This window comes from Zingiber officinale, chromosome 6B (genome assembly GCF_018446385.1).
Source record: "Zingiber officinale cultivar Zhangliang chromosome 6B, Zo_v1.1, whole genome shotgun sequence".
NCBI lineage: Eukaryota > Viridiplantae > Streptophyta > Magnoliopsida > Zingiberales > Zingiberaceae > Zingiber > Zingiber officinale.
This window is the reverse complement of record NC_055996.1, coordinates 136,604,309-136,626,260: the sequence shown is the minus strand read 5'-3', so window position 1 is coordinate 136,626,260 and position 21,952 is coordinate 136,604,309. Positions and strand designations below refer to the sequence as shown.

The 21,952-nt window shown below is 36.3% G+C and overlaps 3 protein-coding genes and 1 non-coding gene across 10 annotated transcripts; 2 read left to right on the top strand and 2 right to left on the bottom strand.

Moving 5' to 3' along the window:
- The first annotated feature begins 1,198 nt into the window (after positions 1 to 1,198).
- On the top strand, positions 1,199 to 6,053 carry LOC121989788. Of its 2 annotated transcripts, XM_042544034.1 has the most exons (8): positions 1,199 to 1,524; positions 2,225 to 2,336; positions 2,458 to 2,577; positions 2,647 to 3,456; positions 4,399 to 4,750; positions 5,292 to 5,373; positions 5,477 to 5,716; positions 5,834 to 6,053. In XM_042544034.1, exons 1-7 carry the CDS (start codon positions 1,291 to 1,293, stop codon positions 5,681 to 5,683), a joined length of 1,917 nt encoding a protein of 638 aa, XP_042399968.1. In that variant the 5' UTR covers positions 1,199 to 1,290; the 3' UTR covers positions 5,684 to 5,716; positions 5,834 to 6,053. The 2 variants fall into 2 exon arrangements, with proteins under 2 accessions (XP_042399968.1, XP_042399969.1); XM_042544035.1 differs by lacking the exon at positions 5,834 to 6,053 and having other exon boundaries at positions 5,456 to 5,597.
- Positions 6,054 to 6,765: 712 nt separating this feature from the next.
- Positions 6,766 to 6,838, bottom strand: TRNAK-CUU. The gene has a single exon. It is a non-coding gene; the product is annotated as a tRNA-Lys (tRNA).
- Positions 6,839 to 6,894: 56 nt separating this feature from the next.
- Positions 6,895 to 16,314, top strand: LOC121989787 (vacuolar protein sorting-associated protein 26A-like). Of its 6 annotated transcripts, none has more exons than XR_006114319.1 (13): positions 6,895 to 7,008; positions 8,134 to 8,176; positions 9,235 to 9,309; positions 9,457 to 9,531; positions 9,650 to 9,722; positions 10,378 to 10,422; positions 11,964 to 12,075; positions 12,892 to 12,958; positions 13,768 to 13,812; positions 14,148 to 14,203; positions 14,287 to 14,462; positions 15,379 to 15,629; positions 15,895 to 16,314. XR_006114319.1 is itself a non-coding variant. In XM_042544031.1 (13 exons), exons 3-13 carry the CDS (start codon positions 8,174 to 8,176, stop codon positions 15,555 to 15,557), a joined length of 906 nt encoding a protein of 301 aa, XP_042399965.1. In that variant the 5' UTR covers positions 6,938 to 7,008; positions 7,350 to 7,429; positions 8,134 to 8,173; the 3' UTR covers positions 15,558 to 15,722. The 6 variants fall into 6 exon arrangements, 4 of the variants coding, with proteins under 4 accessions (XP_042399963.1, XP_042399965.1, XP_042399966.1 ...); XR_006114318.1 differs by having other exon boundaries at positions 15,738 to 15,981; XM_042544031.1 differs by lacking the exon at positions 15,895 to 16,314 and adding an exon at positions 7,350 to 7,429 and having other exon boundaries at positions 6,938 to 7,008; positions 15,379 to 15,722.
- Positions 16,133 to 18,285, bottom strand: LOC121989786 (serine/threonine-protein kinase RIPK-like). The gene is made up of 5 exons (XM_042544028.1): positions 17,881 to 18,285; positions 17,664 to 17,799; positions 17,338 to 17,474; positions 17,119 to 17,242; positions 16,133 to 17,015 (listed from the first exon to the last, which is right to left on the bottom strand). The coding sequence occupies exons 1-5, from the start codon at positions 18,268 to 18,270 to the stop codon at positions 16,465 to 16,467; spliced, it is 1,338 nt and encodes a 445-aa protein (XP_042399962.1). The 5' UTR covers positions 18,271 to 18,285; the 3' UTR covers positions 16,133 to 16,464.
- Positions 18,286 to 21,952: the final 3,667 nt, after the last annotated feature.

Sequence of the window (21,952 nt, the reverse complement as noted above, 5' to 3'; positions counted from 1 at the left end):
TCGCGCGACACTTCTCCAACCACTTGTCGGCGTCCCTTAGTGGCTCTACCTTGAACTACTCAATGCCTTCACTGGCGATTCGAATTGCCACCACCACTCCATCTTCTCCCGCAAGGTCGCCAGCCTTCGCCTCGTAGAAAATGGTGATAATGCAGTTGTCGAAGTACTCAAAAAGAGCATCTCTCCATATATTTGTTCACGTCCTCAATGCATGTGAATTAACATAGACCAATGTGGGATTAAAATTCCATTCACAATGAAACTTCTATCCTCTTTTACCTCTTCTCTATTCACACATATTTAGCAAAAATATTAAAAACAAATCCATCTCACCTATCCTGAGTTCCTTGTAAATTAAATAATTGTGTTAAGCACGCTGTACATTATTATTATTATTATATAAAAATAAAATAATATGACATGACAGTTGGTCCGTAATAATGATCGATATAACTTAGTTATATGCATAGGATAAATTTATATTATAATTAGTTTTATAATAATTATTAAATATTATTGAATAAAATAAGTTTGGATTATAATAGTTATTATTTATAATTATTATACATGAATATTATTTAATACAATAAGTCTAAGTTACAGTGACTACGATTTAATAATTGTTACACATTATAATTATTATGAAGTTATAAGTTACTGCATGAATATTATTGTCTAAGTCGAGTTCGTCCAATGGTTCATGGTTTAATCCTAAAAATCCAAAAATCTTAATTACGGTCTTAATGACGACACACTTAGCGGGCCCAGCCACACGAGCCAATTAACTCCATCTCGTGACTAGCGGCGCCAACACATAACAGAAATGCTTCCGATACTCCGCGGACCACACTATGGCTCTGTTCGATTTAATCTGCTCCAACACCATTCCGTCCTAATCATGGATCGAGATGCATCGTATCTCTAAGTTCGATCCGCTGCGATGGATTGCCCTATACTTGCCACTAAAAAATCGCAACGTAACAAGTAGATCAATGGGACGGTACGACTTACGTAGATGCTGTCAGGAACAATGTATCCGATCCGACTCCGGAAGCGTCCATCACCGAAATCTAAGATTCCATTCGGACGAAAATGCCCTTTGATAGGATAGCTCTTATCCTTATGCACAGTGTTATTTTGGTCATTTAATTTATGATGTTATTTAAATGGGTAATTCCGATGTGGGTAATTTAGTTGGTGGTTTTAATATTAATAAAAGCGGAGTCTGTGCGGTGCCTTCGAGGTCCAGTTCCGGCGTTGGAATCCGAGGGGAATGCGAAGGAGCCGAGGATGCCGGCCGTAGGGTTGGGATCGGAGGGCTCGGCGGTGGCGGCGCAGAGGAAGGCGAAGCGAAGATCGAGGTCGGGAGGAGGACGGAGCGACCACGGCAGCCCTGACTTTCCGATCCACTGCTCCTCCGACCACCGATTTTCCAGCGGCGATGGTGGCGGCGATTTCGCCAGCGGTAGTCTTTACTCTTCCGCCGCAGGGAGTTTCACTGATGGCGGCGACCGCAATGACTTGGTCTCTATCAGTAATCCCTTTCCCGTGATTTCGCCCGTTATTAAATCCATTTCTTTATTGTTCGGCCATTCTTTCTCGTTATTATTCAGGCAGGGAATGTGGTGGGGGTTTAGAAGGGTAGATATTGTAGTCTTTGCATGGCAATTTAGCAGCGTTTCTTGGGACGAAAACAAGTAGGACTTTTTAGAAAGGAAGTCAAAGTGCGGCAAGTTCGTCTTCTAGAACTAATAAAATAGTGAGTGAGCATCGAGGTCGGTCCCCAATGTGTTTTGAAAGAGAAATTGCAAAGTCGCTTAAAGTAAGAGCTAAGATCGAGAGTGTACAGGGATTTTCTGGGAAAAAAAATGTTTGTTTTTTCTGAATTGGAGTTGCATTTTTGTTCCTGGTAGTTTGTTTTAACGATTCGATCTATGTCGGCCAATCTTTCATTCGAACAAAGAGGCATTCTTTTGTAAGAGAATTTATCAGAACTATGTTCTTAAGCGTTGCAAGAAAATTAGAAGAGGAAAGAAGAGATGGCAAGACAAAAAAACAGAAGAGAAAAGGAAATAGAAGAGCAAAATTTTGTTCTAGAGAAAGACATTTGTTTTTATTTCCCTTTGCATGTCCATCTACTCTGTTTCTACGACTTCTTGTAACGACATGGTATATGGCTTCCTCTGCTCAAGAGTCCCTTCCACCTTTTTTGTGATTGATGCAGCCTTTGGCGGTACGTAGTCACGCCGGTGGTGGCCTTCCTGCGGATCCAGATCCTGAAACCAGGCTTTCCCCTTTCCCTGTTTACCTTCCATTACTTGATAATCCATCCAAAGGTCCGTACTGTTCTTCTTATTGTTGTCCCTTCTACTAGTACAGCTGGCGTGGTGTCATCCCCACTAGCCTACTCCTTAATGGCAGACGCTCGATCTCTGAAGCATTTCTCTTGTCTCGCAGCGACTGCTGAGGATTTTGTACAAAGGGGACTAGAAGATGACGAGGGAAGGAAAGAGGAGAAAGTAGAAGAAGTATCGTCCTTGGACCCTTCAAAGCATTGTTTTTCCCATCCTCCCAAAGGTTCGTGGCACGCTCTTCATCCATACTCCATGGCCACATTTTGAAAGTTGTGAACTTGGTTTCTTGCAGAATGCCAGGGCCAACAATGCAGATCGGAGGAGGCTGTTTTGACCAGTAGGAAGCTGCAACGGAGGCGACCTGTTTCACTTGACTTCAACAGCCAAATTGCTGATGCCTCTTTCATTTCCCCGAGGTTCTTTGTTGGTGTAGTAGCAACAGAGGTGAAGAAAAGTTGTGCCAACTCGTCTCAGAGGAGGTCCAGCATGTTACCGAGCCCCAGGACTCCCAGCTACAGGCATGGAGTCAGAGCAGCTGCATACCAGAAGGGATGGAGCTCTGAGAGAGTGCCTTTGCCAGCTCATAGCTGCCGTAGGCGTGGTAACAGTGGGCTTATCCTGCCTTTTGTCAATGGGAGGACTCTGCCCTCCAAATGGGAGGATGCCGAGAGATGGATCTTTAGCCCAGTCCCAATTGAAGGTGCTGGGAAGTCTCCATTGCCCCTCTCGCATCACAGGTGCCCCAAGTCGAAGAGTGAACCCCTTGGACCTCAGGCCAAGGTAGGGCTAGGCTACACCTACTCAGCTTCACCACTGGTGCCTTGCTGTGACAATAGCAGGGTAGGAAATATTACAGCCAACTCACCATTCCTGGCTGGAGTTCTGATTCCAGAACGAGGTTTTTGTGTCAATAGTGGTAGAGGAAGAGGAGGCAGTGCTAGTGTTTGCAGTGGAGGAATAGGAGTAGTAGGTGTTGGTGGTCATGCTATGGGTGGTAAAACTCATTCCACTGTTGGGGATTCTTACATATTCAGATCAGCAAGCATCCATGGGTGGTCAGACAATCTCATCGAGTCATCTTCCTCTGTTCCCAGCTCTCGAGGTACTCTCTGATGTGAAACTCTTGATTCTATCAATGGCTTTTTCCGAACAGATTTCTTATATTGCATTCAGCTACCCTAAATATCATTTACAAGCAAACTCACCCTTGTGCAATAGAAGTTTGTGTGTTCTCTAAGTACAAGAGAAAGCATTGTGTTCTAGATTGCACTAATCATTAAAGGTGGATTTTTTTTCTTGTCTGTTGTACAAGAGAAAGCATGTATTTGAATTCCTTTTATAGGACATTAAGCAAATACTATTCTGCAAAGTGCAGACCAAAGTGTTGAGGATTCTGGTATCTCTCGGCCGTAAGGGCAGGGCTACTAGATTATTTTCTTTTAAGGTCGCAGCTTGTTTCACAAGCATAAGCACAAGTCACACTTGGTCCATTCTATTTGAGCATCCTATGAGTCTTCCAAAACCTATAGTTTCTATAGGTGAAAATATTGTATTCATAATTCATGATCAACTTCATTTTTTGTTTCCATGCTCAATTCCTTGAACAGTAGACAATTATTCAGTCACAAATTATATAGAAAATAGAGTAGCTGATAATTGTGATGAAAATGTTCTTTTTGTTCTCCTGTGCCATGTTTATTATCTAGGGCATTATATATATATACACTAACAGCAATTATTGTGCTCACATTCCATTAGTAAGATAAGAATGATTGGTTGAAATAGAGAAGAACATTTGAAGTCTTGTGTGTGTGTGTGATCGAAGGATTATCAAGTGCCCCTTGAGAATGGGTGGCATCATTATTTTTTAAAATTATAGTCTATTTATAGCATATTCATAGTGATTTTGTTACATCTGGCGTATCATTTTGGATAACTTTTTCTATTTTAGGCAGAATTATGTGGTTTCTTTCTGGTGGAACTAAAATAAACCCTTTGATCCCAATTTTTCAACTCACCAGATTATTGTCGGTTCATTATACAGATGAGAAGTCTGATGGCATGAAAGAAGCAGCATCCACAATCTCTGTCGCAACTTTAAGGAAGGATGTGGCAACACAAATGAGTCCAGATGGAAGTACTTCTGTCTCTCATGACGGGCCTTCTTCCCCCTCTCCAGCTTCAGCCCCCGCAATTGTGGCACTAGAGGGCCACTTCACAAAGCTTGAGGTTAGGGATGTGCAGGTAGATGATCGTGTTCTTGTAACTAGGTGGTCCAGGAAACACATAGCACGAGGCTCTGATAGGCAGTCGACAAGCATCATAGAATGGAAGAAAACTATAGAGGCAAACAATACCTCTTGGGAAGTTACCGACACAGCAAAATCCATATCAAAGTAATACCATCTTTTCCTTTTGCTGTAGTAGTCTTTCTATATTTTGTTGCAAACTCTTCAGTGGTACTATTGAACTCAGTATGGTTTTAGGTTCTAAGTACCTGATTTTCTGATGAAAGGACTAAATACCAGACCCAAATATTTCTTCTTTGTTGTTGATATAACAAGATATAGATGAGTGTTAGTAATCGAGTCCATGCTCTAATCAATCTACATAGCTTAGAATGATACCATTTCTGCAAAATTGTTTTTTTGTGTGTAACTGGAGAATGTGATGCACATAATCTTTACAACAAAGGCCGAGCATTGATTGGTTTGCTGACAGCGGTTAATCTGGTAAACCTTGGTCTTCTTAAGCAAACCTTCATTGCTTGAATTGGTCCATATATAGATGAAGATGACCAATCTCTTCACTAGCAGATTCACTACACCTGCTTGTTGATTTTCTAAAGACAGCTTTTGGATAGGGTATTACTTGATTTTGTTTGCGATATGTACTTACAATATCTCCAACTCTTCTACTTTGCAACACGTTTGGAAGGTTCAAGAGAGAGGAGGCCAAGATCTCAGCGTGGGAAAACTTGCAGAAGGCAAAAGCTGAGGCAGACATAAAAAAACTAGAGGTGCTGTAGAACTCGGTTATCGTATTTTCACTAAATTTCTTCATTTTAATCATTTTTCTCACTGAGCGGCTTGCTTATTTAGAAACAACTAATCTGGTAGCAGATGAAGCTAGAAAGGAAAAGATCTTCCTCAATGGAGAGAATTCTGAATAAGCTTCGATCGGCACAGAAGAAAGCCCAGGAGATGAGAAGTGCTATGACTGCCAGTCAAGCCAACCAAGTAGCAAAGCCAATGAAAAAGGTTTCACCCTTGTGCAAAAATGGACAGATCAGTTCTTTGAGTGGGTGTTTCACTTGCCATGCCTTCTAGACAACAAATTTCAACCGAGCCAAAGCTTCTTCAGTAAGTTGATCATCCACTGCTTTATTCTGTTATTTGTTTTCATCAAATCTTCCATTCATGAAACTTCTTGTTAATTCATGCGTTATCTTGCCTTGCTAACTCATTGTTTTCTACTAGGGAACGAGACCGTAGCCGGTTTATTTTATGCTTTACGATACAGGATCTGATCATGGATGACCGCATCATTTGATGATGCTGAGATCGAACATGGTGATGTACAAAAATAAAATGATCAGTGCATGTCTTCTGCAACTTCAAATAATGCTCTTCCCTTTTGTATGTATAAACCCAGAACGCAGGAGCTTCTCAATGAGTATGCAAGGGTTTCTTCAAGGTATCCTCTCATTGCAATTTGCACCGGTGGATACCATTTATTTTACAGAATACTTCTTTGAATGAGAATGCTTTTGATCGAACAGCATTGCTGTTCGACTGAACCGAACCAGTTTAGATTTGCAGCAAATTTTCTTCTCTTCAGAGTTTATTAAGTCATACTATTAAAAAAATAAATTCACAAAAAAGAGATTTATTCGCATGAATCGTATTAACATTTGCGTTAGAATGTGAGTTTAATTTTACCAATAATTTTTGTATTTTGCTTCTTTTTTTTTTCTATTTTAAGTTTATCATATCATACAGTTCATTTTTTTTAAAAAAAAAATCAATTCACTTGAATTGTCTTGGCGGCATCATCAAAAAGTGATTTTTATTTATAATGGACTTTAGTTAGCAATTGCATTTAAAATATTTTTAAAATTTTATCAATGAGTTTTTTTTCTAGATTTTATTTTTTATCTTTATAAAATTTTAAAGCGATACTAAAAAATAAAATCACAGAAATTGTAAAGTAAATTGGTTTTTCAGGACTTTCCCCTCTAACTTACAGAATTTTTCATTTTTTCCAGAGTTTATTAACCCTTTTTTTAAAAAAACGAAAAAATTAACTATTGCAGTGTGTATTATTAAGATGTTTATTTATGTCGTTTTATAATAATTTCCTGTTTTAGTTTGGCAGCCATGCGCTGCTGTTAAAAAATTAAAAAACAAATCGCCCACCGTGGGGCTCGAACCCACGACCACAAGGTTAAGAGCCTTGCGCTCTACCAACTGAGCTAGACGGGCCTGTTGATTTTATTAATTATTTTAAAATATTATAGATTATAGTCTCAACTTTCTATCCTTTTCGTCCGCTTCGTTTGCCTGCGAACGACTCGATTAGACAAGTGGTTGCTCGCGCTGGTTTCTTCCCCAACCTTGGCCCTTCCGCTGCCGATCGCTCCGTCGCCTGCGAGGTAAACGCTCGTCCTCGTTCCCTCGTTCTTCTGTTTTTGTTGCTCCTACTACGGTGCCGATCCTCGGACCTGCTCAGTTCCGGTCGATCCCTCGCTTTGAATCGTAAATCTTTTTTTCTTTTGCCTGAATGGTTTGCTCAATTCGATCGAGACTAAATTGTTAAACTGTAACTAAAAATGATGTTTCCCACTGGTGCCCGACCGATCTCGGCCTAGTGGTCGATTGGTTTCTGTTATTTTGTTCTTTTCAACATTCGATTTGTGTAACTGAACTTGATTGTTGAATCTATCTGATGAGACTTACAAACTGTTTAGAGAACTTGTGCATGAATTTACTGCAGCAGATCTATTGGACGAGGGGATGGCAGTGGCTATGAAGAATTTATAATGATTATAACAACGTCAGCATTTTCTCAAATAAGTGCGTTTTGTGAAACGTTAGTAAATGGAAATGTCAACTTTTTTCCAATATTTATTAAATATTAGTAAATTTTCATGGCTTGTTCACAGTTTTTTGCATCACTGATCAGTTTTCTGATTATCAGAAAATTAACTTAGGTCTTATTTGTATTATATTACTAAGCATTAGGTTGGAAACGTAAACTATAAATATCTTTAGTAAAGATGATATATTTAGATACTTAAATGGGAAAATTGTATTACTAATCAAGGGAATGTTTCCTACAAGGGAATGAAACTCTTAGTAAATGAATAGGAGATAAGTGTGTGTTTGTATCCCTCTGGCTATTTCCTTTGAGAGAATGAAGCGAATGCTGAAATAAATTCTATGGTTTCCTACAATGGACAGAAATTAGTAGGAAATTGTTGAATGAGAACAACCTTCCAAGGATTAGTTACTAATTAAAGTAATTCCTAACTACTGAAATATTATTCTTTAAACATTACTGCTTTATTACCTTTGCGCTGTTCAAACTCAACTGTATTCTTCCATGTGATTTTTTATAGCCTTGCCAATTGGAAGTACTAAAAAAGTTTGAGAACAGAGATCTAAGATTATCTAGCCTTTGATATGTCTGTATTAATATCTTTGGCTTCATTGAAAACTTGAATTTTTAGATTGTTACTTTCAATTTAGGTTCATCTTGTTGCATTTTTTGGGTGCAGATCCTTTTTGAAAGGAGTTTACCTATAGTCAGCCTTGAGAATGGTATGTTACTGGAATTTATATATTGGAAATTATGGGACATGAATGTGCTTACATTATTATAATGTCATGATCATGAGTCTGGTTTGATCGTGATGCATATACGCTGAAGAAAGAATTTCTTAATGTATGAGAGCAAAAAATGATACTTCCATCATAAGTATGTTCTGATTAATATTGTGGGGATGAACTCAAGCTGACAACAAGATCCACATGGTCTTGCTTGAGATAAATAATTGAGTTATCTAGATTACAAGAAATTATAACCATCTCCTAGGTGATCATGTAAGAAGTTAAATAACCAAACATGGGTTCTTGTGTTCTGTGTGAAATGTGTTCAAATTAAAAAGACAACTCTCATAATTCAAAGTTAGTGCTCCTTTTGACTTTTTGGTTTAATAGCTTTCATTTTATTATAATAACTATGCGATTTATGGCTACTACAAGTATAGGATCTGCACCAAAGTATGTGAGTATCAGTTTTGCAAAGTTTAACTTTTTCTGGAATGACAGTGGCATGGTTTGGTGCCAGTCTCAGCAAAAAAGGAATGGGTTATTTTGGGAAGTATGTTATTTATGTCTTAATCTTCACTATCTACCAGTGGTTTGTTTGGTGATTTCATATACATTATGTGATAACTGTGGTAGACTACACTTCCATGAGGGCTGTTTTTCCAGTGTTATGTTTGTGACAAATCAACTTCTCACCTGTATTGGTGCATGTTCATTTATCCTGTAATAATAGTGTATCCTTGTTTATGACATTCCTCGGCATAGATGCAAATTTACTGGTCAGAAAAGCATTGCCACTATGTATCCAACTCAAGTTCTAGTGGCTAACATATAGTTAAACTCAATTATGAATTGTTGGCAGATACATTGTTATGTCTATTTACTCACCATTTGATGAATGATCATTTAAAGGCAGCATATCCATTTTTTACTCAAATTTTGTTTGCCATTCTTGTGAATTCATTATGATGGGTTTTCTGTGATGGTCAAATTTCCCAAGATATTTTTTTGTTTGGATCTGACATCTTTATATGTGCTTTATGTTACAGAATTATATTATTGGAGCTTTCAAGCCACCATGTCATATTACAATTTCATTTATTGATGGGAAAACCAGAAAGAAGGTGAATAGCATATTGAGTTTTCTATTTATGCACTCTTATGACTTTGTTCATTCTAGTGGTGTGAATTTGAGATAGTCTTGCAATATGTTCTGAATGGCTTTTGACATGGTTATTACTTTGATTCTTCTTTGTTAATGTACTTGCCAGGCTTCTATAAAGAAAGAAAATGGACAGACTGCAATTGTTCCACTTTTTCAAAGCCTAGAAAATATTGTCGGTGAGGTACATTTTCTGAATTTTGGAATGTTTCTATTTCTTCAATTTGTAGTGCAATATAATACAGTGAGAAATCACATGTAAATATTGTTGTAACAAATGATAGAGGAAATGCAATATGCAGGTGTCTATAGATCCAGTTCAAGGGAAAAAACTAGAACATACTGGTGTGAAAATTGAGCTCCTTGGTCAGATCGGTATGCTTCACTTTATCGATTTGCAGACATGCCTGATTCTTGCACACTTGTTTTCTCCTATCTTTTTTGTTTGAAACGACAAATCCAAATTATAAATGACACTTTTTGTGCTTCCCATAATTAGAACCATGGCATGACCATCTAACCTCCCAGTTTAATTTGACTGTGATGCTTAGAAACATTGAGAATGCACTGCTTGCTTTAACCTTGAGGTACAAAAGATGAACAATGAACTGGTACTTGTTTCTCTAATCTCCTGGGAGAATTTTCTATGACCGAATTTGATTAGTACTTAAATTATGGTCCCGCCCATTTTGATCAATATTTGTTTTGTATCATGTTTGTTTTAATTGTTAGTTATTTTATCTTACATTGATCTATCCTAATTCTTTAGATAAGCAATCGTACAGGTTGTTAACTCGTAAGATTACATTTTTCAGTCTAAAGCAGCATATTCTACTTTGCAGTTTCAAATTGACATTCCTCTAAAACTTACATCATTTTAAATAACTGGATAGTTCATGCATCATAAATTCTCTGTTAAACTGTTGTTATGTGTTAAGGCTAGGACATTGGACATTTTGAGCTTATGTTTTGTGTATTTTCTCTTCTTCACTATTCTTTCTGTTTTCTTAGTTTTCTTGTATCCTTGCAGAGCTTTATTTCGACAGAGGAAATTTTTATGACTTCACCTCTCTAGGTTTGTGGATATTTGACCTTTCTTGTGTCAGTTCTATTACAAACTCTTAAAGTGGATATTTCACTTTTCTGGTATCTGTTATATTGCAAAATCATCAAACATATTATTAGGCATCAGATTTGCATGCATGGATTGCCTCAGGTGCATTTTAGGGTTCTCATTTAAACTAAGATATAGTATTTCTGCTGTTCACAAGGTATAGTTGAAGTGCTCATATTGAGTTTGAATTATTAGACTTGCTATCGACCTGTGAATAATGGAGCATGCATTTATGGTTTTTTATAAGTTGTAAAATATTTAGATGTCGAATGTTGATCACAAGCTGCTTCGTAAAGTTATTGCTTATGGCGATATGAGTATTTATTGTTTGGAAGGATAAGAAATTGATTCTGTTTCTATATAAAATTTCTCTGTCTATTTGTTCTTTTAAAACTTAGGTGTAATTTTTTAACTTCTGTGCAAGATTAGATTGTATAGGTGCTTAAAAAATATTACTGATAGTTTTGGCGATATTCCATTCATTTCATTCTTTAATTGACTGGGAAAAAATAAACAATGGTATGCACTTGAGAAAGTTTTGTCTAGTGTATGATGTTTACTTGAATGGCTAATATCACACTTACATGATTACTTCAATCAGGTTTGTAAGAAGAGAATTTGTCTTATTTTTGTTATTACTCTTTGAGATATAACCATATTCTAAGTACGATCAATTGCATAGGGACAAAGGCTACATGCAAAAGATTAAGTGGTAGGAAAAAAGACTTGGTATTTGTAAATATCATAGACTGAAAGAGTTGACCATAGCCCCAATATATTCAAACTTTTGTTCTTTCTTGTGCCAATTAAAAAGGCCAGTTGCAGTTGAAATTGGCACCTGCTAAGTGCTGAAGCCTGTTAACTTCATCAGTCTAAAAACTATTGTTCAAGATCCCAAGCAAAAGAAGATATATATAAAATACAAACTTTGTTTGTTTTCTTCAAGAAGAATTTGTAAACAATAAAATAAAATAAAAATGTTTGCCCACACGAGATAAGAGAGAAAATTATTGGTGCTGTCCCCTGTGTTTGTATCCCTATAGAGGAACTTTGACACCTTTATCAGAGTAGTCCTTCAATACCACAAAGAAACTGAATAGCATTCTGAAAAACAAAAATTAGATAGGAATTGTATCAGTGAGGGTGATATCTTGGTGGGAGAGAAGAAGCAAACATGCAGGTCTGATGTAGACAGGAATTGTTATCTTGAAGAGATGCCAGATATCTGTCATATTCTGGGATGTGCTCTGTTGAGTGTGTAAATGGATGCTTCTTTATAAAAAAAAAGACATTTTATGAAATTTTGAATGATAGGAGTTTCTTGTCTAGAAGGGAGTGTATATTTATATATATATAATCTCATTTATTGACTTGAGCTTAAGCTTAAGTAGAATGACCTTTGTTATAATTGGTTTAGAATACCAATATGGTTACATATGTCAGGGTGTCTGGTCTTCTTTAAAATTGTGTACTCAAAAGTCTAATAACTTTTATATTTGCAGTGCGTGAGCTTGATGTTCCTGGTGAAATCTATGAAAGGAAGACATTTCCTTTTGAGTTCTCTTCTGTTGAGATGCCTTATGAGTCATATAATGGTGTCAATGTCCGATTAAGGTACATATACCCTTTTTCTCTAGAGTCAATAATTTTTACGTTTATAGTAATTGTGAACGATCATGCATACTGAGTGTTGGAGTTAGTAAATTTGTATGTAAAACTCATTGTAGCCTGCAATAGTTTTGAAAACCCTTGGTACAGTATAGCCAAGACATTGGCATGCATGATTATCACTTCATGTTAAAAAAGAAGCAATATTTAGAAATTTCATTTCTATGGTGATTGGCATTATGCTCTAATCATTCTGTATTATCAATGTTTTGTCCTAGAATATGAGAATGCTGGAAAAGGCTAATCATGTTTGATATTCCCAATTGTGCCTTTTCCTTAACATAACCTATATTCATATTTCAATAACATTACAGTTGGCTCTGACAATTAAGATTTTGCCCCTTCTCATCTGTAACTTTTAGGTTTTAGATAACAAGTTGGTCAAAGGAAGAAAGTTTTGCCCTGTTTTCTCAAACCAAATTTGACTCTAGCCACTTGCAACAGTGTATTGATAAATAGAAAAATCAAGAAGACCTCAGCTGAAGTTCAATAAATGCTCAGACATATTCTTCTAGAAATTTATTTAGCTTGTTTGAATTGTTTCTACCGTCGTGTTTTCATCTCACTCCACATAAGTGAGGATTCAATGAAAATTTTGATTAAAAAACATTTGTACTTGTTGAGTTTTTGGCCTGAACTGCATGATGAGTGTATCAGTTTACACTTTTGGTCTCAATTTTGGTGAAAAAGTATGCAAGAGAAGCAATTTATTTTTATCAATGACACAAAGAATTGATTTGCATGTCATCCATTGTCTCACAGGTATGTTTTGAAAGTGACAATCAGTCGTAATTATGTCAGCAATATTGTGGAGTACCAAGATTTCTGGGTAAAGGCTCTTGATCATGATTTTGGACATTGTAGTTTATGAATGCATCTTATCTTAATTGGAACTATATGACAATTCTTGTCAAAATCGAAATGAACTGATGCTTTAAGGTTTGAACTATCAGATGCATGATGTGGAGTCATGGACTGATCAACTGCATGTACATTTCAGCATATATTATGTAACTGTTTGTTTACCATGTTGTTTGGCATACCAAAAAATTATGATCTAGCTACTAATTTTATTTTAGGATTTTAACAAGATGATGCATGTTCATTTCCAAACAGCTGTATTGCACAGCTATTGTCCGTTGTTGTAGTTTCTCTGCTTTGTTTCTTATGTCATGGTTATGTTTTCTTCAAAATCCCAAACTTTCCATGTAGGCATGTACTTAACTTTCTAGATTCTGTCAACTCTCCATCTAAGCTCACAGGTGAAGTTGCTTGGTGAGAGTGCTGGCAGCATCAACCATACATCTTCTCATGTCACACTGTAGCTTTTTTTCTTGAGTGAACAAAACTCTCCAATTCTCTGTACCTACAAATTTCTAATCTGTTAATTTTCAAGACAAATTTTACTTAAGATGATTCTGATAAAAAACTGGTGATATTGAGATAAAATTTGCAGCTATTTCCCATTTTTTATTTTATGACTATGGTTTGGCATAAGTTTGTTTCATGATATATGCTAGCGAGTAGCAGCATCAAGATGTTCTCTAATTTTTCTTGAAAGTTCTCTTCAGTAAACTTAATACTTCCCTTGCTTTTTCATACTCTGACTCATTTCATTTCAATGTTTTTTTGCTTCAGGTTCGCAACTATAACCCAGCACCAACAATTAACAATAGTATCAAGGTCTGTGGTTGAATAACTTTGTTTTATTATCTCTTCTCATCATCTCATAGTGTATGATACAAATGTATGCAATTTGATTAGGGTTGTATTCTATGGTACAATTCTACTAGGTGTCTTTTTCTCCCTCAAAAACTGATTTTATAGTTTAGAATTTTAAATCCTTCACCTCTATGTTGTGCAGTAATAATTCCTGTTTTTAATCTTCAATTGGTTTTAAATAGCACATCAAGGTATCCTTGTATGAACTGTGCAAATTGGTAGTTTCTGAGCATGCCTAAATTTTTTGAGCTCAATGATTAGTTGTTTTTTCTAAGTTGCCATGGATAGTGGTGCAGATGGAAGTTGGAATTGAAGACTGTTTACACATAGAGTTTGAATACAACAAAAGCAAGTAAGTTCATATCTATACCAAAATCACATTTTGCATTGTGTGTTCTCATAATATCTCGTTTACTTATGTGAACTTTTCTGAAGGTATCATCTCAAGGATGTCATAATTGGGAAAATCTACTTTCTTCTTGTGAGAATAAAACTAAAGAATATGGAATTGGAGATCAGACGTAGAGAATCAACTGGTTCAGGGCCCAACACTTATGTTGAGACAGAAACACTTGCAAAATTTGAGTTAATGGATGGTGCTCCAGTTAGAGGTATATATGACTTCAAAACATTGTGCTATACCATTTTTTTTCTGTTTCCTAGAGCTTTGGTTTGTGGCTAGGCTTGTCATCTTCTCAGACTTTTCTAAGGCTGAACATATATTGTGCTCGTATATTTTTAATCTTCAAATGTTGGGAGAATCTAGCAATGAGAGTACATTATAATCAGAAAATTGGAACCACCTTGACATGTTCCACTTTTAGCAAAGTCTTGCCTTGCTAGATGATTCCCTTCTTTTTTTCTTTACTACCATTACCAATTCTTTGATGTGTATTTTCTTACCATTGTTAACTCGGGCTTAAACATTTTGATTTAATTATTCCTCACATTCAAAATGAGACCGAGAGGAATGCATTTTGACATTTTTGGCACAAACTGTTTTTATCTGATCTCACCAATCCAATCGCGGCCAACCACGCCTCTTCCCAGATTTGAGTTTCAAGGCATTAATTTTGGTACTGACATGTTTTATAATTAAAAACAGTTTAGCAGACCAATTTTCATTTCTCACGGTATTAGTCACACTAATTTCAATCAGTCATGAGTCATGTTGTTGACTGAAGTATCTTGTCTATTTGTTCCTAGTTTTGCTTCTTTTGAAGAACTGCTTTGTCTAATGTGATCCATTCGACCAATGTGGCAGATATATCAGTCTTAACTGTAAACCTAGGCTTGATCATGATTTGTTAACCTTGATGTCAAAGTGACACTAGCATCAGAGGGAACCAAACTTAATCGATGATGCATGTTTTGTACTAACCTTCTTTGTCAACCAATCATATATTATTCTGGAAGATTTTTTTCTTTTAGTTTTAAAGAAAAAAAGTGTTGCTACGTATATTTGCTACAAATGCTTGTTTTTAATTTATCTTTCTGTAACCTTTACTTCTTTTTTTTTTTCCTCAGGTGAATCGATCCCTATAAGATTGTTTTTGAGCCCCTATGAGTTAACACCTACATATCGCAACATCAACAACAAGTTCAGCGTTAAATATTTCTTGAATCTCGTTCTTGTGGACGAGGAGGATCGGCGATATTTCAAGCAGCAAGAGATCACTGTGTACCGCCTTCAGGAAGCTCCTTGAGGTTCATTGTTGCAAGAAAAGCATATACATGGCTTTGTACAAGGGATAGCTTCCGATTTCCTTATGACTATTGTAAGGAAACGACTGAACCACTTATTTGTGAATTTTAAAATTTCTGTCTTACTATTGTCGATATATTCTTTAGTCGAATCCTGTGATTTTTTATCCTTCTTTTGCCAGGCTAAAAAAAAATCCTAGAAAACACTGGTTTCGATTGAATGCTTGCTTGCGAGTTGGGTAGAATATGATGGCATTTGGCAGATGCTGCCTTTTCTTTCGATACACTATGGAAAAACCCCTTCCTATTTAACTTCATATTTCCATGAACACACCTCAGGCACCACCAGCCATGCAATCAACCGGCTCCTTCACAAATGACGCCCCGCCAGCAGCTCATAGGGAAGAAGAAGAGAAGAAGAAGAAAGGATTACGAAGGGGCACCATAAGGATCATCAAAACTAAGGATTGAAGCGACTCTTTCTTAAATTTTCAAATAACAAACTGTATAGAACTGAGAAATCGATTGCTCTGCTTGTGTGTTGTTGGAAAACAGAACGAACAAACAAATGAGCAGGTATTCGAACAGATCAACAGCACACTTTTGTGCTACTTCAACTTAGATTTGTACAAGGAATGAAAGAGGCGACAACAAACATGAAAAATCAAATCAAAGAAGCAACCATCAACAACTCTTGCAAGCTGATGGCCTCTCTCGATCGTACGTTCTTCTCCTTTTTTTCTTTTTTTTTTTGTTTTACTACTTCAAAACACCTTAAAAATCCACTTCACAGCAGATCGAAACTAGCAAGAAACAAAAACATCAACGAACGTAACAGCACTGTAAACTCATAGTCAACCTATCGTATGTCGTATTTATGTATGTGCATGCCTGTCTGCCTGCCTGAGCTCACGCCCCGCGCTCTTGGCTGTGGCCCTTGGACCTTCGAAAATGAGAGTTCCTAAACAAGTTCTTGCCGTCCTTATGGAGAGTGACCTCGGAGTGGATCACGGAATTGGGGAACCTCTGTTTGTGCCTCTGATCGCGGTTGTTGTGCAGATTCTTTTCTTCGACCACCTCCAGCTGCGCCTTCTCCTTGGCCTTGTCTTCCTCCTTGGGCGCCACGTAGATGAAGGAGTCAAACGGCACGTCGTTCAAGCTCACCAGCGGCTCCAGCGCCTCCACCACGCTTTTCATGCTCGGCCTCGACTTCGGCGTCGGGCTCAAGCACTTGTAAGCCAGCGCCGCCGCCTTCTGCGCGCCTTTGACGGAGTAGAGCCCGTCGAGGCCCGGGTCCATGACCCGCCTCAGCTTCTCCGCGCTGTTCAGGTACGGCCGCGCCCAGTCGACCAGGTTCTTCTGCCGGTTCGGCCTGTTCTTGTCGACGCACCGCCGCCCCGCCAGCAGCTCCAGCAACACCACTCCGAAGCTATACACGTCGCTCTTCGCAGTCAAATGCCCTGCACGCCCAGTCCAAGTCAACGTTAGTTACAGATCCACGACGACGACGACGTACGAACACTCCAATTCCAATCGATCGAGTAGTAATTGGTCTCTACATACCGGTCAAAATGTACTCCGGCGCTGCGTATCCATGCGTGCCCATGACGCGCGTGCTGACGTGGGTCCGGTCGCCTTGCGGCCCGTCCTTCGCCAGCCCGAAATCAGAGAGCTTCACCGTGTAATCCTGCGATTTCCATCAAAACACTCTGATATAAATATATACATCGAACGATCAAAGCAAGAAGAAGAAGAAGAAGAAGAAGTTAATTAGTTAATTACCTCGTCGAGCAAGATATTCGAAGCTTTGAAATCGCGATAAATGACCGGCTTCTCGGCCTCGTGGAGAAACGCCAGTCCCTTGGCAGCTCCGACGGCGATCTTCAGCCTGGTCGACCATGGCAACGAGGCAAGCAATCCTTCACCGAGTTCAATAAAAATCGCATTAATTATGAATAACAAAAAATTGATATAAAATTGATGTTGATTATTCAGAAACGTCACTGTCTAGTTTTGGAAGGATTTTACTGAAACATGATCCGATCGTTGTCGAGATGGCAATGTTTGAACAAGAATTTAATTAATTGTGGGAGAGAAGATAAACATACTCTTGAACAATTGATTCTCCAAGCTCCCTCTCGGCATGTACTCGTAGACCAGCATCCGGTGCTCATCCTCGCAACAATATCCGATCAATTTAACAAGATGTGGATGCCTCAGCTGACCCAAGTACACGACCTCAGCCTGCAATTAATTAATTAATTAATTAAAGATGCGAATTTGATAAACTATGAGGGGTTTAAATCGAAAAATTCTGATCCTCACCAGCCACTCCCGGTGTCCCTGCTGCCCGTCGAGGTCCAGCGACTTGACGGCGACCTGCTGCGGCCGGATCCCCGGCCGGATCCGCTCGTCGACGAACCCCTTGTAGACGTGCCCGAACCCGCCGGATCCGAGCAGGTTGGTCATGGTGAAGTTCCTCGTCGCCGTCTTCAGCTCCGCTATGGTGAACGCCACCAGGTTCGACCCCGCCAGCGTCAGCGATAAGTCCTCCAGCGACAGCGGGTCCAAATCCCACGACACCCTCTGACCCGAATCCGAACTGCTCTCGTTGTACTCCCCTCCTCCTCCTCCTCCTCCTCCTCCGCCGCCGCCGCCCAAGCAGCTGATCAGCCAGGAGGAGAACGACCGGCGCCGGTGACTCTGCTCCGCCATCAAACCCAATGGATATCTTGACTCCCCCGCCGCGTGGGTCATATTTATAGACCGATTTGGGTCAACATAAGGCTGTGTTCTTGGTGGGATTGCTTTCGGATTCCTCCTCATTTTTTTTTTCCAATTTTTAAAAAATATTTATTATATTTTAAAATGTAATATTAAAATAGCATTCCCACAACGGGGCGCGTTTGGTGCTTCCTCTGGTGTTTAATTAATTTTATTTATTTATTTATTTATTTACTTAATAGGACACGTTTGAAACAAGATACAAAGAAATGAATGGCTTGGGCCTTTGCGAGGAAACTTGTAAAGCACTGCATGAATTGACATCGTAACCGCAATTTCCTTTTTCTTTTTCTTTTTTTTTAATACATATATTAAAAAAATTACTATGACCTTTTCATGTTGGCTTGATTTTGAACATTGACTTTTAAATGACACGTGGTTGGATTGAATAAAGTCAACATCCGTTGCTTTTGCTTGCTCGCCTTGCGAAGACACGTTTTGGCCATTACGCCAAGCCACCGAGGATTCCATTTTGTACACTCAATGGTAAATTATGCTCCCGTGGCATCTTAAGTAGTCCACGTCACTGAGTTGACTCATCTTCATCGTCAATCATCAAATCAAAAACATATTTTATACTATAAACTTATAGTTCAAACTGAATCGAATACCGTATACCGAAACAGATGTAAGATAAGATTTTCCTCAACCAAAAACAATTTTATACGGATCTTTTAGTTCATACTTTCCGGTTCTCTCTGAATTCCTACCCACTTCGGATATTTTTTATTAAATCCATCCAAAAATAAATAAAAATTTAAAATACCTTAATTCCGTATATAAGTTATGATTTTTTTAAATATTTTTTTACCTTATAAATATATCTAATGATTTTTTTTGTTTGTTTTTTAGATAAAGTTTGGGAAAATTTTTTATTAAATACATTTTTAAGGTAAAAAATACTAAAAAAAATCAGAATTTATGCATGAAATTAAAATATTTTATATTTTTATTTTTTAGGGATGAATTCAACATAGGTTAGGAAGAAAGATAAAAAAATTTGTAAAAATTGTAAAGTCATCATTGGAAAAATCTTAACTACCCAACATAGGGTAGTAGTGTTAGATATACGCCTCAAATATAGTATCAATAGAAAGAAAATATATACGATTCCTATAATTAAATGGTGGAAGTTAACTGATGAGAAGTAAAATATATTTAAGGAGAAGGTAGAAGTACAAGCATTAGGTGAGATATACGATGACTCTAATACAATATGGGATAAAATGATATCAAAGTTGAAAATAGTAACTAAGAGTGTATTCGGTGAGTCAAAGGGACATGCACCACTAAGTAAAGAATCTTAGTGGTGAATGAGAAAGTGAAGGGAAAACGAATAGTTTATAAGAAATTATATATTTGTAAGAATGAGGAAGTGCACAATAGAAAAGTCGTTGGACCAAATGATATTCTGATAGAGGTATGGAAGTACTTAGGAAAACAAGGTATTGAATGACTTACAAAATTATTTAACATTATATTGAAAAATAAAAAAAATATCGGATCAATAGAGGATAAGTACTCTAGTTCCCTTATATAAGAACAAGGAAGATGTACAAAATTGTGTAAACTATAACGGTATTAAAATAATGAGTCATACTATGAAATTTTGAGAAAAAATAATAGAAAAAAAAATTAAAGAAGGAGATTACAGTGAAAAAAAATCAATTTGGATTCATGCTTAAAAGGTCGACAACAGAAGCTATATATCTTCTTAAACAATTAATTAAAAAATATCGAGAGCAAAAACAATATTTACACATGGTATTCATTGACTTAGAAAAAACTTATGATAAAGTCCCAAGAGAAAAAGACTTGGTTAGCAATAATAAAAAAAATAAAATTTATTTAAATATAGATAATGATATAATAGGAGATAAAACTTAATAGCGTTAAAGTATTCATATTCCCAGGAAAAGACTTGTTGTTGTAGAGTTCCAAGAGAAATTATATGATTTTTTAAATATTTTTTTACCTTATAAATATATCTAATGATTTTTTTCCTTTTTTAGGATTAAAGTTGGGGGGAAAACTTATTAAATACATTTATAAGGTAAAAAATACTAAAAAAATCATAATTTATGCACTGAATTAAAATATTTTATATTTTTATTTGTTTAGGGATGAATTCAATAAAAAAAAAAAGCATCTGAAATAGGTAGAGACCAAGATCCGAACTAAAAAAAATTCTATAGATGTTTCATAATCTATAATTTAACATCAAGGAATTGATTTTATTTTTATTCATTTTTATTTTAGTGCTTAGCTCATCCCTTTCACATCCAAATCTAGACGTGTCCTTAGTGTTATAGATAATGTCTATCATAAATAAAAAATAAAGATACAAATATTGAAATATATAATTTTTTTCAAAAATAAATTTTAAAAAATATATTATTTATCATTTGGCACAGAATGCACCTAAATAGATAAAGTCAACTTCAAATTCAAACTGCCCCAATTAGTCATCATTATTTCTTTTTCACCTTTTCTATATCCAAAATAAAATCCAAATAAAAGAGAGAATCAAACAAACTTTGCTACAGTGGATTTTTTCCCCTTTTTTCTTATTTATTTATTATTATTATTTTTCAAAAGTTGGATCACTGAATTTGATTTTTTTGTCAGAGATGAAGAATTGATCTCACACCGTTATTCATTTGTTCTTTTCCAATTTATATATATATATATATATATATATATATATATATAAGAAGGTTCATTGAATTTCAGTTGTCATTGTTTTTGATATGACTTTTTAAATTTAGAAAAAAAAAAGATAAATATTAAATGATTCCTTGTAGGAAAAGAAAAGCCTACCTAATATTTATGATTGATAATAAAAATTAATTCCTTAAAATCTTTCATTTTCATCTTTGAAATTAAATTGCTTCAAAACTCGAGAAGTTTCCACACTCGTAAACTAGACAAAACACTTAATTATTCGTATAAACTTATCCAAATTAATTCAATAGACGTATAAAATGATTTAGATATTAATTATTAATTAATTTAAAGTCGAGTGGTTGGGGATTTTATGTCGCATTAATTTATGCGAGCAACGTGTTATGTCGCATTAATTTATGCGAGTGACGTGGAAATTGCAATGCATGCCATTTTTGATTCGGACCGCGCAGTCAGCTGCCGCGCACGTGGTTAAATGTGTGTGAACGGACGAAGCCATTGAGGCACGTGGATTTGAAGAAAAACAAATAAAATCAAATATTTAATCTTTAATTTTATTTGCAATTAAGATTTGAAAATGACTCAATTTCGGGTATTAACTGGGAAAGAGGACGCGAAAATATAATTCTCGTAAAAAAAATGTGCTGTGCATTTTTTTTATTCTATAATTAATTTATAAAAAACACTTTTTTATGAATGAATATTTAGAATATTTTTAAATTATCCCATATTCGGTTAGAATTGAACCAATAAAATTACTCGAAAATGAATTAATTGTTTTTTTATTTAAACGGATAATTTGTCATTAAAATTGAAATAATATAAAATTGATTAATTGGTTAATTTTTTTTAAATACAAAATTCAAAATTTATTCAGTAATTGTTTTTTAAGTTTTTATTTGATTTAATAATTAAAAAAAACAAATCT

What these genes read in the sequence shown, in the direction of transcription:
- LOC121989788 (XM_042544034.1), top strand. Translation starts at nt 1,291, where the DNA reads ATGCCGGCCGTAGGGTTGGGATCGGAGGGCTCGGCGGTGGCGGCGCAG. An exon ending in GCGGCGACCGCAATGACTTG is followed by an intron (nt 1,525 to 2,224) that starts GTCTCTATCAGT and finishes TGATTGATGCAG; the next exon opens with CCTTTGGCGGTACGTAGTCA. An exon ending in ACTTGATAATCCATCCAAAG is followed by an intron (nt 2,337 to 2,457) that starts GTCCGTACTGTT and finishes CTTGTCTCGCAG; the next exon opens with CGACTGCTGAGGATTTTGTA.
- LOC121989787 (XM_042544029.1), top strand. An exon ending in TGGAGTACCAAGATTTCTGG is followed by an intron (nt 12,959 to 13,767) that starts GTAAAGGCTCTT and finishes TTTTTGCTTCAG; the next exon opens with GTTCGCAACTATAACCCAGC. An exon ending in GGATGGTGCTCCAGTTAGAG is followed by an intron (nt 14,463 to 15,378) that starts GTATATATGACT and finishes TTTTTTCCTCAG; the next exon opens with GTGAATCGATCCCTATAAGA.
- LOC121989786 (XM_042544028.1), bottom strand. Translation starts at nt 18,270, where the DNA reads ATGGCGGAGCAGAGTCACCGGCGCCGGTCGTTCTCCTCCTGGCTGATC. An exon ending in AGGGACACCGGGAGTGGCTG is followed by an intron (nt 17,800 to 17,880) that starts GTGAGGATCAGA and finishes AATTAATTGCAG; the next exon opens with GCTGAGGTCGTGTACTTGGG. An exon ending in GCCGGAGTACATTTTGACCG is followed by an intron (nt 17,016 to 17,118) that starts GTATGTAGAGAC and finishes CTGGGCGTGCAG; the next exon opens with GGCATTTGACTGCGAAGAGC.